Source organism: Hyla sarda, chromosome 7, assembly GCF_029499605.1.
Source record: "Hyla sarda isolate aHylSar1 chromosome 7, aHylSar1.hap1, whole genome shotgun sequence".
Lineage (NCBI taxonomy): Eukaryota > Metazoa > Chordata > Amphibia > Anura > Hylidae > Hyla > Hyla sarda.
In genome coordinates, this window is record NC_079195.1 from 25271284 (window position 1) to 25286999 (window position 15716).

General features: G+C 43.5%; 1 protein-coding gene across 1 annotated transcript in view; it reads right to left on the reverse strand.

Annotated features, from left to right (window-relative positions):
• Nucleotides 1-889: 889 nt before the first annotated feature.
• LOC130281752 (ephrin type-B receptor 5-like) overlaps nt 890-15716 on the reverse strand; it is a 181896-nt gene continuing 167069 nt past the window's right edge. The window contains exon 16 of the mRNA XM_056529337.1: nt 890-1631. Coding sequence (XP_056385312.1) covers nt 1523-1631 — 109 coding nt within the window. The 3' untranslated portion in view covers nt 890-1522. The remainder of the gene's footprint in view (nt 1632-15716) is intronic.

Consider the following 15716-nt stretch of genomic DNA (forward strand, 5'->3'; position numbering starts at 1 on the left):
GCTTGATAAATCTCCTCCACAATGTTTAATATGTCAGAAGAAGTGGTCAGTCCTGGGTCAGCTGACTTCCTTTGAACTTTAAAGGGGTACTCCAGTGGAAAACATTTATTTATTTTTTAATCAACTGGTGCCGGAAAGTTAAACAGATTTGTAAATTACTTCAAATTAAAAATGTTAATCCTTCCAGTATTTATCAGCTGCTATATACTCCACAGGAAGTTCATTTATTTTTGAATTTCCTTTCTATCTTACCACAGTGCTCTCTGCTGACACCTGGGACCATGTCAGGAACTGTCCAGAGTAGAAGCAAATCCCCATAGGAAACCTATTTGTCCTGAAATGGAGGTGTCAGCAGAGAGCGCTGTGGTCAGACAGAAAATAAATTCACAAAGAAAAGAACTTCCTGTGGAGCATACAGCAGCTCATAAGTACTGAAAGGATTAAGATTTTTTTATAGAAGTAATTTACAAATTTGTTTAACTTTCTGGCACCAGTTAATTAAAAAAAAAATGTTTTCCAGTGGAGTACCCCTTTAAGGATGTTATGATCACCAATCAGATACCTCATGGCAGCTTTCAGACCCCTCCCCTCCCATCCAGCTCTATCTGAATACTTCTGCTATCTTTATGTGATGAGAGAGAGAGAGAGAGATACTCTCTCTCTCTCTCTCTCTCTCTCTCTCTATCTCTCTGTCTCTCTCTCTGTGTCTCTCTCTCTCTCTGTCTCTCTCTCTGTCTCCCTCTGTCTCTCTCTCCCTCTCTCTCTCCCCCTCCCTCTCTGTCTCTCTCTCCCTCTCTCTCTCTCTCCCTCTCTCTCCCCCCCCCCCCTCTCTCTCTCTCTCTCTCTCTCTCTCTCCCATGCCTGCTGCATCAACTAAAACAGGTAAGCACACAAGAACCTCTACATTATTCTCTAATAATAGCCAATGCAGCACTATATAAACCAAAAAATCCCGGAGTGCTTCTTTAAGATGGTATTAAAAGGAGTACAAATCTAGAATAAATAATAAGAAATCAGCAACTTTCTAGAACATTTTGTGTTATTGATAGGTAGCAACATATTTTCAGGACCTTTTCCCTATCTCTGAGGAATTTTCCATCATCCTATTAATGACATGCTTCCCCTTGAGGAGAGCACCAGAAGGCATGTGGAGTCTTATAGGTCGTACAATGTTTAACTGGGAAAAAAAAAAACATATACAAATTAGCTCTCCTCCAGATGGAAGAGAGATTGCTCTCCGGTGCCACCTATTGGAGATATTTTCTTCTGGCTTGGCTAACAATACTGGGTCCTGTTTCAGGGGTGGTCCTCTTCCTTCTGGAGGAGGTCTACTTTGTATAACCTCCGATGTCCTTGTCACCCATCTTCCCAGGACTTTATGCAGTCACTGACCCAGCCCCACCTCCTTGTATAAATGTCTGAGTATTTCTGTGTACGTCAATGTCTCCTGACCGTATCCCGGAGTCACCCCGCTCCCGGCATCGGCTCATCTGTTTATCAGTGTCGGAGATCTGTCAATTCTTCAAACTTCCACCGGCTCCAGGGGTTGTAGATGGGCCTTCAGGAGCTGAATACTGCTAAGAATCTTCTTTTGGTGACCAGAAAGTGTCACACCGATTAACTGGATGTCTCTGAAAACCAAGGAAAAAACATGTCAGATACAACGCGGACATGTAAATCCTGCTCTGTATAGTGAATGACGCCCGATCCATTCCCCGAAATCACCAGGAACCACAAATCTTTTCATGATAGGATGGAAAAAATTCAAGCATTGTTAATGGTCTTAGATCTTTTCAGTTTATCTTGTTATACAACAATTTCCTCGCTCTACTGTACTGCTGCAAAAGAAGGATGCACAGAAGCATTGGAAAGCTGAGTGTCAACGTCTAAGGGAGCTGTATGAGATGTCATTCAACTTTTCCAGAAAATGAAAAGATTTCGGCTTAGCAGAAGAAAACTAATGGAGGGTTTATAGTAAATCTTGCATGGACACTGAGGAGTGTTATGTCTTACACTCGAGTCACAGCCAAAGCAGCGTTTAGAATTCATCTGGCAGATACTTGCAGTCAACATCGCTGCGCTCGGACACAGTTCAGACCACGTATTCATTTGTCCTTTGGAGCACCGCATTGTTGGGGTTGTAGTGTTATCAGGGCCGGCTCTGCCTATAGGCAAAATAGGCAGCTGCCTGGAGCGCCCTCCTAATGGGGGCGCCGCTCTGTCTGCTGCAAGACAGTTAGACAACCAGCAGCTTGACCACTCGCTCAGGCAGCAGCATATTGAGGAGGTTTGTTACAGTGTGTCACCCCAGTAGTATGCTAATTATATGAGGAGGTGGCTTGATACAGTGTGTCACCCCAGTAGTAAGGTGAGGCGTGTCAAAAGGCGGGCCAAAGGGTGGACCCAAGAGGGCGGCAAAATTAGCTTTGGCCTAGAGTGGCAAAAATCATTGCACCAGCCCTGAGTGTTATCTACATTGCGTGCAACATATATAATTAAAAGCCCAACAGCGCCCCCTGTTTCAGTGTCCCTCAATAACAGCTGTGGGAGAGTATACACAAGTCCTCATACCCGTATATAAACTATTTAAAAATTCACAGACTCTCTGCACTCACTCAACATCAAATAGCAAGACTAATATAATACATGGCTCTAACCACTATGACAAATCACTGACAATCATTGTCATCCCCTTGATGAAGCCCCAACCGCCGAAACGTCCGTTGATGTAGGTATGCATGGATCTGGCTCCGCAAACCTTATACCAGCATTTGCTTGTTATTTCCTTAGATTGCACTTTTCATTTGCTACATCATTTGGTGTTGCTGTATTTGTATTCACCTTTGCAGTATCATTAATCTGCAGTTCTGTCCTTTTTTTCTGCTTCAACTATTGTGTTATTTGCATCTTCAACATATATATATATATATATATATATATATATATATATATATATATATATATATGTTTTTCTTTTTTACCTGGGGTCCCAGTGTTTTTGCCGTGTCCTTGCATATTATCCACTATGTATGCTGGTGCCATATGTGTATTTGTCTTTTTATTGTGATTTTTGGTTGTATTCATACTAATAAGGATTGTTTTGTTTTTTTCTCATTTGCAGTTTTGTGTACATTTCTTTGGTGTGCTATGTTATGTAATGTATGTCTAAACTTGTTGGTCGTTTTTTTTTTTTTTTTTTTTTGTGACATCAGCCTCCTAAATTCCAGACATCTCCATCCACCAGTCCTCCATATTAGTTAAATAGATTGGGGATGTGCAGGACAACGCGTTTCCAGAGGTGATTCCTCTCTTCATCAGGTCTGTTTATTTAGTTTGAGGTGAAAGTATATGTACAGTGAGGGGGCTTCAAACTTTTCAAATTTTGGTGGGTAGTTGAGGTCACCGGGGGCTGGTGTGTGACGCCAGTCCTCATGACCTCAGTGGGATTTGCTATGGGCTTTTTCAGGGTTTAGCTATAACATTCAGAATCTTAAAGGGGTACTCCGGTGAAAACTTTTTTTCTTTTAAATCAACTGGTGCCAGAAAGTTAAACAGATTTGTAAATTACTTCTATTAAAAAAATCTTAATCCTTCTTGTACTTATTAGCTGCTGAATACTACAGAGGAAATTCTTTTCTTTTTGCAATTCTCTCTGATGACATCACAAGCACAGTGCTCTTTGCTGACGCCATTATAATAATAATAACTCTTTATTTATGGTTGTCCTTAGTGGGATTTGAACCCAAGGCCCCAGCATTGCAAGGCAGCAGTGCTAACCACTGAGCCACCATGCTGAACTAAGCATACATCTGCTATGCACGGTTGCAAAAATGGACAGAGATGTCAGCAGAGAGCACTGTGCTCGTGATGTCATCAGTGTTCCAAAAAGAAAGGAATTTCCTCTGTAGCATTCAGCAGCTAATAAGTACTGGAAGGATTAAGATTTTTTTAAAGAAGTAATTTACAACTATGTTTAACTTTCTGGCATCAGCTGATTTAAAAGAAAAAAGGTTTTCACCGGAGTACCCCTATAAGAAACAATAGACCAAATTGGGTCTATGGCAGGACTGGCTAAACTAAGCAGCTTTAGGTCTGGCTGCGGCTTAAATGGGAGACAGAGGAAACACGTGATTTGAAATGGGTTGTATATTTAACTATGAGTGACAGGCAAAGGTCAATAGGTTAAGTGGATAATGGCCAGGAGGGAAGTAATAAATAAACTTTGTGGTTACATTAGAATGTTCAGTTAAATATGATTGGCAGTTGGGATGAAGTTATCCATAACTTGTGGTAAGGGTTTATTGTGTGTGGTTCCAAAGTAATATAAGGCAGGTTTGGGTATGATAGAGTTGTAGTGATGTAAAATGGTCAGTAGGGGCCAGTGTTGTACTAGTGTATAGATATGGTACATGGGTAGTGCATTATGTTGGGATGTGATCAATGGGGCATATGGTGATGGCATTGCTTATGTCTGGATGCTTTTCTGAGCAATGTCTGGAGAGGCTGTGGAGGGCAAATTTTGTAATTTAGTAATTGTGCTTGAGTACAATTTCTAAGCACTGTAGTAGAAAATGTTGCTGTTTTGATGGGATGGTGGGATCTTCCTCTAGAATCAGTTTGATGCAATTCAGACCTATAAAGAAGAAGAAACGATCCGGCTCTGCAGATAAAAACTGGGGTTTTATTGGCACCCACCACAGGAAATATAGACAAAAGTAACGCGTTTCAAGCGCCAAACACTGCGCTCTTAGTCATGACTAAGAGCGCAGTGTTTGGCGCTTGAAACGCGTTACTTTTGTCTATATTTCCTGTGGTGGGTGCCAATAAGAACCCAGTTTTTATCTGCAGAGCCGGATCGTTTCTTCTTCTTTATTTCGCTTGTGGCCGACACAGTCCGGTGTCGTAGATCCGCTGCTCCAACTGTCCGGGCGTGGTGAGCTGGAGCTTCCTTTCTCTCTACAAATTCAGACCTATGTCGTGTTTTATGTTTGAGTAAAGTGCTGTGAAGTCCATGGTCACAAAAATTAGATCCTTGTGCTATGGTATAAGGCGGAGAGAACAGCACTATGTGACCACTTAAATAAAGTAATACAGCTAACAATCACAGAACTAAACGATTTTGCCACTCTCCCCGACTATCACAAATTAAATAAAAATCTAACTGCCAGAATTACCAAAATCCAAAATGACACAATTATAAAAAAAAAGCATCTAAACTAAAACGTGACAGAAAAGACCGCATTGATGGTACATACAGAACCTGGAATAAAAACAAACAAAAGATTCCCTATCTACTACTGACACTCACCCCTCCACAACAAACCCCACCACCTCACTCATTCCCACCAAAAACCTCCAGACCCCCACTTTCAAAACACATTCCTACAAAACTCACACCTACAGCAAAACCTACACACCCCAACCACATGCCATACCTACCCGCACCCCCAGAAAATCTCCAACAAAAAACAAACACCATCACCTACCAGTCAACAACACCACCTTAAAAAAAATATCCACCCAACACTTCTGGTGCTCATGAAAACCTCAACACGCCATCTCGCAAGAGCCTTAACACTTCTAGTGCCAACAAACCACCACAGCTCAACCACTCATCTGCAACTCTCACCCCCAAACAAGCGAAAATAAATGACATAATGCAAACTATAGAAGTCCTAAAAAAACATATCCACAAATCACTAGCCCCAAATCCCAACCCACCTTCACAAAAATTCTCTCCAACAATATCACAGCTCTCAAACCTATCCATATAGGATGAGACTGCAGGTTACGGAAATCTTGACACATTATAACCATTAATCCCACTCACCCCAATAAAAAGCCCACCAGTCAACACAACCAAACCACAGATTCTCACCATCGACAATATAAACAACGGAAGTTGGAATTTTGTCCCCTTCCTAAAACCATACAACTCAATCTAGGACTACTAGATCAGGCATCCACAGAAAACATAATCAGATAATCCATCCATACCTTTCTACTACCGTCTACCAAAAGTACAAACACCCCCCCCCCCCTCCAGCAGACCCATCATTTCCGGAATCAGTAGTCATGCCTAACAAATATCTCACTACCTGGAGCTCATCTTACAAGACTAAGTTCAATCCCTCCCTAGTTACTTAAAAAGTTTGGATGACCTAATCAAAAAACCTGTTAGTTTTTGATATTATGCTGAGAAGCAGTCTGATCATTATACAAGATTGTAGATGTGCACCATGTCAGCTTTTCTACCCGAATTCACACCTAATCAAATTACTCCACCCTATACCATCGCACAAGGATCTCATTTTTGTGACCATGGATGTCACAGCACTTTACTCAAACATAAAACACTACATAGGTCTGAATTGCATCAAACTGATTCTAGGGGAAGATCCCACCATCCCAGCAAAACAGCAACATTTTCTACTACAGTGCTTAGACATTGTACTCAAGCACAATTACTTTACCTACTAACTACCACCAGACGTGGGGCACCGCAATGGGCACTCGGGTGGCACCGCCTTATGCCAATCCTGTAATGGGCATGTTCGAAAAAACATTCATCACCTCCCATCCACTATTCCAAGAACATGTGACTTTGTACTGTTGATACATAGACGACCTCTTCATGCTATGGAACGGACCACCACACCTGATTGAAAAACTCATCACCAGCATAAATAATAACAACTGGGGGATCACATTGACCTCCAACAAATCTGACAATAAAACCAACTTCCTGGATCTGGAGATTTATCAAGAAAACAACAATATCGTCACTGCCACCCATTTAAAAAAAGTTGATTCAAACAGTTTTCTATCATTCAACAGTGGGCACTACAAAAAATGGAAAACAAATATACCCTTCAGCCAATAAACTCAGAAAATCAAATTAAACTCAATTTCATTACCATCTATAACTCCTCCCACAAGGCAATCCGCTCTGTCCTTCCAAAACACTGGCACATACTCCAATCCGGTCCAGTCCTACAGAACGCCCTTCCAAACAAACCAGGCATAACTTTCAGGAGAGCACCAACACTAAAAAACCTACAAACCCCCGGCAGACTAAGACGCCACACAACCTGCCACAACAATACCTCCAACAAAAAAATCAAAAGGGGCATACAGATGCGAAACAAAAAGAGGTCTTTGCTGCACTGCCATAAACCACAAACAAAATACTTTTTCTAATAAAACCACCAAATGAAATATTCAACATCGAATTCTCTCTGAACTGTAAATCCAGCTACATTATTTACCTGATCACCTGCATCTGCAACCAACAATACATTGGGAGAACAACCCAGGAGCCAGTGGCGTTGCTAGGGTTGGTGTCACCCGGTGCGGTAGAAAATGGTGTCACCCCCATACCTACCCCCCCCCCCCTCAGTAAGTTTTTAGCCTGTTGTGACAGACACCACTGTTGTAGCGCATTGTGAGAAATTCCAGTATAATAATCAGATATACCAGTTGCCACAGAATGGGAAAGTGTTAAAGAAGTTTTCACCATTGAAATATACAGCTCCCAGAATTACTTAAAGGGGTACTCCACTGGAAAACATTTACTTTTATATCAACTGGTGCCAGAAAGTTAAACAGATTTTTAAATTACTTCTATTTAAAATCTTAATACTTACAGTACTTATAAGCTGGTGTATGCTCCACAGGAAGTTGTGTAGTTCTTTCCAGTCTGACCACAGTGCTATTTGCTGACACCTCTGTCCATGTCAGGAACTGTCCAGAGCAGGATAGGTTTGCTATGGGGATTTGCTCCTACTATGGACAGTTCTTGACATGGACAGAGGTGTCAGCACAGAGCACTGTGGTCAGGCAGAAAATAAATTAAAAAGGAAAATAACTTACTGTGAATCGCTTATACAGCAGCTAATAAGTACTGAAAGGATTAAGATTTTTAAATAGAAGTAATTTACAAATCTGTTTAACTTTGTAGCACCAGCTGATAAAAAAAAATGTTTTCCAGTAGAGTACCCCTTTATGCAGTGGTGAGGTTATGCTGGGAGTTGTAGTTTCACTGACCTAACTGTAGAACTGACAAGTGACTACAGCTCTGATGTAGAGAGGAGAATGTACAATGGTATCAGTGACTACAGGTGACGTCTTCTCTATAGTGAGGAGAATACACTATGATATCTGACTACAGGTGACGTCTTCTCTATAGTGAGGAGAATACACAATGACATCAGTGACTACAGGTGACGTCTTCTCTATAGTGAGGAGAATACACAATGATATCAGTGATTACAGGTGACATCTTCTCTATAGTGAGGTGAATACACAATGATATCAGTGACTACAGGTGACGTCTTCTCTATAGTGAGGAGAATACAGAATTATATCAGTGATTACAGGTGACATCTTCTCTATAGTGAGGAGAATACAGAATTATATCAGTGATTACAGGTGACATCTTCTCTATAGTGAGGAGAATACACAATGATATCAGTGACTACAGGTGACATCATCTCTATAGTGAGGATAATACACAATGATATCAGTGACTACAGGTGATGTCTTCTCTATAGTGAGGAGAATACACAATGATATCTGACTACAGGTGACGTCTTCTCTATAGTGAGGAGAATACACAATGATATCAGTGATTACAGGTGACATCTTCTCTATAGTGAGGAGAATACACAATGATATCAGTGACTACAGGTGACATCTTCTCTATAGTGAGGATAATACACAATGATATCAGTGACTACAGGTGACGTCTTCTCTATAGTGAGGAGAATACACAATGATATCAGTGATTACAGGTGACATCTTCTCTATTGTGAGGAGAATACACAATGATATCAGTGACTACAGGTGACGTCTTCTCTATAGTGAGGAGAATGTACAATGATATCAGTGACTACAGGTGATGTCTTCTCTATAGTGAGGAGAATACACAATGATATCAGTGACTACAGGTGACGTCTTCTCTATAGTCTTCCCTTATCTAATTCAGATGGTACATACCGGCAGGACTTGTTCCAGCTAAAACTTCTCTCTGCAGAATGTGACGCCAAGACGTCTCCTCACTATGTCAGCGCATTCTCATCCTCTATATGAAAACAATTATTATTATAAACCTGAGAGACACTGTATCTTCTAAATATAATACTACTATACACTATACTCTTTGATTATAAACCTTCCATACACTGTACCCTCTGAATATAATACTACCACACACTGTACATTCTGAATATAATACCAACACATACTGTACCCTCTGAATATAAATCTGCCACATACTGTACCCCTGAATATAATACCGCCACACACTGTACCCACTGAATATAATACTACCACATACTGCACCCTCTGAATATAAATCTGCCACATACTGTACCCTCTGAATATAAATCTGCCACATACTGTACCCTCTGAATATAAATCTGCCACATACTGTACCTCTGAATATAAATCTGCCACATACTGTTCCCCTGAATATAAATCTGTCACATACTGTACCCCTGAATATAAATTTGCCACATACTGTACCCCTGAATATAATACCGCCACATACTGTACCCTCTGAATATAATACTACCACCCACTGCGCCTTCTGAATATAATAATTAAAGATGAGCAAACTACAGTAAATTCAACTCGTCACAAACTTCTCTGCTCGGCAGTTGATGTCTTTTCCTGCATAAATTAGTTCAGCTTTCAGGTGCTCCCGTGGGCTGGAAAAGGTGGATACAGTCCTAGGAGACTCTTTCCTAGGAATGTATCCACCTTTTCCAGCCCACCAGAGCACCTGAAGGCTGAACTAATTTACGCAGGATAAGTCATCAACTGCCGAGCCGAGAAGTTTGTGACGAATCGAATTTACTGTAAGTTCGCTCATCTCTAATAATACTACCACAAACTGCGCCCTCTGAATATAATACTACCACAAACTGCGCCCTCTGAATATAATACTACCGCAAACTGCGCCCTCTGAATATAATACTACCACAAACTGCGTCCTCTGAATATAATACTACCACAAACTGCGCCCTCTGAATATAACGTTGCCATACAGTGCACCCTCTGAATATAATACCACAACCGCAGTAACACCCCTCAACATCCGTTAGCTGATGCTATTACGACGGGAGGGGGGTATTGGTGGTGTTGCTAGTGGATGATGGGGGTGCTACTACTCGGGGGGTGTTGCTGGAGGATGATGAGGGTGCTACTAGCCATCCCCCCTGGCAGTATCATCCCCATCATCCATCGGCAGGATCATCCTCCTGGCAGGAGCACCGCCATCATCCACCATCAGGATCTGCTGATGGAGGTGCTGCTGGGGGGGGGGGGGGGGTGTTGCTGGTGGATGATGAGGGTGCTACTGCCAGGGGGGGAGCATTAGGTAGGCAGCAGTTCCCCCACATTAGGTAGGTCGCAGTTTCCCCACATTAGGTAGCATCTATTCCCCACATTAGGCAGCATAGATTCCCCACATTAGGTAGGTCGCAGTTTCCCCACATTAGGTAGCATCTATTCCCCCCATTAGGCAGCATAGATTCGCCACATTTGGTACCAGTTCCCCCACATTAGGTAGGTACCAGTTACCCCACATTAGGTAGCAATTTCCCCACATTAGGTAGCACAGATTCCCCACATAAGGTAGCACAGACTCCCCACACTTGGTAGTAATTTCCCCACATTAGGCCGCAGGTTCCCCACAATGGGTCAAAGTCTCCCCACAATAGATCGCTGGTTATACCCCCCTCCCCCCCCACACACACACACAAAAACACATACAACACAGAGAGACACACACACAAACACACACAGTCAGAGAGACACACACTCACAGACACACACAGTCACACACACACACAGTCATGCACACAGTCACACACACATGCACACAGTCACACACATACACAGTCACACACACATGCACACAGTCACACACATACACAGTCACACACACATGCACACAGTCACACACATACACAGTCACACACACAAACATAGATAGAGACAGACACACACACTCACCCATCCAGCGCAGCGATCCTTCTCACCGGGCGCCGTGCGAGTGACGTAACTGACGTCCTCCTGCGCGGCCATACGGTGTGACGTCAGGCCGGCGCAGACGTGGGAGCGGAGGCCGGGCACAATGCTGGTGAAGGTGAGGGGGGTGTGATAATGGACGGGCGCACAGTGCAGGAGAAAGAGGGGGGTTGCTGATGGACGGGCACACACAGCGCGGGGGGGGGGTTGTGCTGACGGATGGGAGGCCGGTCGGGCACAGATAGGGGAGGTGGTGTCTGTGTAGCTGGGGGGGGGGGGGGGCTACGGAGCGTCTTGGTGTCACCCCATTAGGTTGGTGTCACCCGGTGCGGGCCGCACCCCCTGAACCCGGGTCGCAACGCCACTGCCAGGAGCTACACCTCCGACTCAACCAACACAGAAACAACATCAAACAAAAATTCGCCCTCCACAGCCTCTCCAGATCCACAAACTCCCCAGCAATCTGTGCCTTCCATATTCTTCCCAAAAAATAATAATGCACTACCCGTATACCATATCTATACCCTAGTACAACACTGGCCCCTAATGACCATTTTAAATCACTACAACTCTATCATACCCAAACCTGCCTTATATTACATTGGAACCACACACAATAAACCCTTACCACAAGCTTATGAATAACTTCATCCCAACTGCCAATCATATTTAACTGAACATTCTAATGTAACCATAAAGTTTGTTAATTACTTCCCTCCTGCCCATTATCCACTTAACCTATTGACCTTTGCCTGTCACTCATAGTTTAAAACATGTTTCTCTCTAAAGCAGCTTAGCTTAAATACAAACTCAGCCAGTCCTGCCATAGACTCAAACGGGTCCATTGAGTTCAATGGAAAACATTTCTGAATGTTATAGCTAAACCCTGAAAAAGCCCATAGCAAATCCCACTGAGGTCAAGGAAACTGATGTCACACGCCAGCCCCCGGTGACCTCAACTACCCGCCAAAATTTTAAAAGTTTGAAGCCCCCACACTGTACATATACTTTCACCTCACACTAAATTAACGGACCTGATGAAGAGAGGAATCCCCTCTGGAAACGCGTTGTCCTGCACATCCCCAATCTGTGTAACTAATATTGCCCGTGTTTATTGCTGGCATATTGGAAATAAAAAGTTCACAAAGTGCTGCAGAAATTGTCTCTTTCATCCCGGTGAAGCACTGTATAACCAGTCTGATTTCGGGTTCGTCCCCAGCCACGAATGCCCGCAACCTACCCCAGCCTGCACCCTGACTGCCTGCCAGCGGTGCCGACAATCATATGCTCCCGAAACTTCGCCGCACCTGCCTGCATCCCGACCGCCTGTCAGCGGTGCCTACAGCAAGTGCCCCCCGGAACCTCACCACACACCACTTTTGAGGGCATCTAAGAGTTGTGCCTGTACTTTTGTACAACTCAAAAAGGTGAGCGGTATTTATTTCATCTTTTTACAATCACCTGCGCCATCTCTGTGTTTTCTCTTTTACATACCCCTTAGATCTATCTATATATCTATCTATCTAATATCTATCTATCTCATATCTATCTATCTATCTCATATCTATCTATTTATTTATCTATCTATCTATCTATCTATCTCATAGCTATCTATCTATCTATCTATCTCATATCTATCTATCTCATATCTATATCATATCTATCTATCTATCTCATATCTATCTATCTATCTATCTATCTATCTATCTATCTATCTATCACAAAGTAACATAGTAACATACCGGTAGTTCATAAGGTCGAAAAAAAAGACCAGAGTCCATCAAGTTCAACCTATATCCCTAATGAGTCCCTACTGAGTTGATCCAGAGGAAGGGAAAAATCCCTCATTCTAGAGGTAAAAATTCCTTCCCGACTCCAAATATGGCATCAGAATAAATCCCTGGATCAACGTTCTGTCCCTATAAATCTAGTATACATAACCAGCAATGTTATTACTCTCCAAAAATGCATCCAGACCCCTTTTAAATTCTTTTACAGACTTCACCATGACCACCTCCTCTGGCAGAGAATTCCACAGTCTCACTGCTCTTACAGGAAAGAACCCCCGTCTGTGCTGGTTAGTGATGAGCGGCATAGGCCATATTCGAATTCGCGATATTTCGCGAATATGAGGACGAATATTCGTCCCATATTCGTGAAATTCGAATATTCGTGATATTCGTGAGTTTTTTTTCCATTGCAAAATTTCCCTCGTCTGCGCATGCGCACTATGACATTATGCGAGAACGGAGATCATTTCCTGGATCTTTGCCAGTTGCTTTTCGCATCGCGATTTTCTGCTGCCCTGCGAAGCGAAGATGGTGGGGAGTAACTTTTCACCAAGTGAGGAAAAACTGCTGATTTGTGTAAGTAATGTCACCGCTGTTATTTCATTATATTTATCTGCATTTTAGACTGGTTTAAAAGTTATGATATAAGATCAGATAGCAGTGTTTCCCAAACAGTGTGTCTCCAGCTGTTGCAAAACTACAACTCCCAGCATGCACTGACTGACCATGCCTGCTGGGAGTTGTAGTTTTGCAACAGCTGGAGGTACCCTGGTTGTGAAACACTGAGTTAGGTAACAAACTCTCACTGTTTCGCAACCATTGTGCCTCCAGCTGTTGCAAAACTACAACTCCCTGCATGCAACTCGCTGCATCCCCCTCTCTCCCCCAATGTGAATGTACAGGGTACATTCACATGGCTAGGGGCTTACAGTGTGCTTGTAGCTGAAGCAAATTTTGCGCTGCAGCTCAAACTCTCAGCGGGAAACTACTGTGAACCCCCGCCCGTGTGACTGTACCCTAAAAACACTACATTACACTAACACAAAATAAAAAGTAAAAAACACTACATATACACATACCCCTACACAGCCCCCCTCCCCTCCCCAATAAAAATGAAAAAATTTCTGGTACGCCACTGTTTCCTAAACGGAGCCTCCAGCTGTTGCAAAACAACTCCCCAGTATTACCGGACAGCCATTGACTGTCCAGGCATGCTGGGAGTTTAGCAACAGCTGGAGACACCCTGTTTGGGAATCACTAGCGTACAATACCCCTATGTCCACCGCTATGCAATTCCTTAATTCAGTCCTCAAATGCGTATTGGAGCACTGTGTTATCTGTGGTATTACATAGGACTGCAGGTCACATCTACTACATTATCTGTACTCAGAGAGTTATCACTGTGTTATCTGTGGTGTTACATAGGACTGCAGGTCACATCTATACATTATCTGTACTCAGAGAGTTATCACTGTGTTATCTGTGGTGTTACATAGGACTGCAGGTCACATCTATACATTATCTGTACTCAGAGAGTTATCACTGTGTTATCTGTTGCGCTTCTTCTGCTTTAAAAAAAATAATTGGTTGTCACAAGATACAAGGCACAAAGGACGCAAGCAAAAGCACAAAAACACTCTGCTCTCTAAACCACCATGTGAATCTGCATAGTAATGCTGGACGGGAGTGATGTTATATACTGGTCATGCCAGCAAGTTTCTATTGGTTGCTAGGGACGTTGCTAAGCTCTGACAACTGTGCTTGCAGAACTCTCATTGGCTCACAGGCATAAGTAGGGCGAAATTTCCACGAATATTCACATGCATAAACCTTTCGCCTCACAGTCTCATCCCTGGGTCTTTAACCTCTTCAGGACATAGGGCGTATGGATATGCCCTGCATTCCGAGTCCTTAAGGACCGAGGGCGAATCCGCTAGCCGGTTGGGGACCGGAGCCGGATGCCTGTTGAAATCATTCAGCAGGCATGGCGGCATATCGCCCAGGGGGGTCATTATGCTCCCCCATGTCGGCGATGGCCGCAGATCGCTGGACAATTCAGTCCAGCAATCTGCGGCGATTCCGGGTCAATCGGGTCTCCAGTGACCCGGTGACCCGGAATTACTGGCTGATCTGTCTCTGAAGGCCCCGAACTGCCATAGCCAGCAGGGGTGAGGTGGCACTGGTGCCACCTCACGATCGCCCTGATTAGTCGGCTGGTTTACCGGCCGACCAATCAGGGCACCTGCTGCGGGTGTCACTCCCGCTACCCGCTTCGCCCCTCTTCCGAAGGACGTGAGCAGGTGTATCAAGTGTACCTTCAGCTGTTGTATAACTACAACTCCCAGCTTGAACAAACAGCTAAAGTGCATGCTGGGAGTTGTAACAGCTAAAGTGCATGCTGGTGCATCTGCTGGTTGCATAACTACAACTCCCAGCATGCCCGTTGGCTGTCGGTGACTGCTGAGAGTTGTAGTTGAAGGCACACTGGTTGTGAAACTCAAAGTTTTTTTTACCTAAGTGTTTCATGACCGGTGTGCCTCCAGCTGTTGCAAACTACAACTCCCAGCATGCACCGTATATGCTGGGAGTTGTAGTTTTGCAACAGCTGGAGGCACACTGGTTGTGAAACACTGAGTTAGGTCACAAACTCAGTGATACATAACCAGTGTGCCTACAGCTGTTGCAAAACTAAAACTCTCAGCATGTACAGTCTGTCAGCGCATGCTGGGAGTTGTAGTTTTGCAACAGCTGGATGTCCCCCCCCCCCCAATGTGAACATACAGGGTACACTCACATGGGTGGAGGTTTACAGTAAGTATCCAGCTGCAAGTTTGAGCTGCGGCAAATTTTCTGCCGCAGCTCAAACTGCCAGCGAGAGACTACTGTGAACCC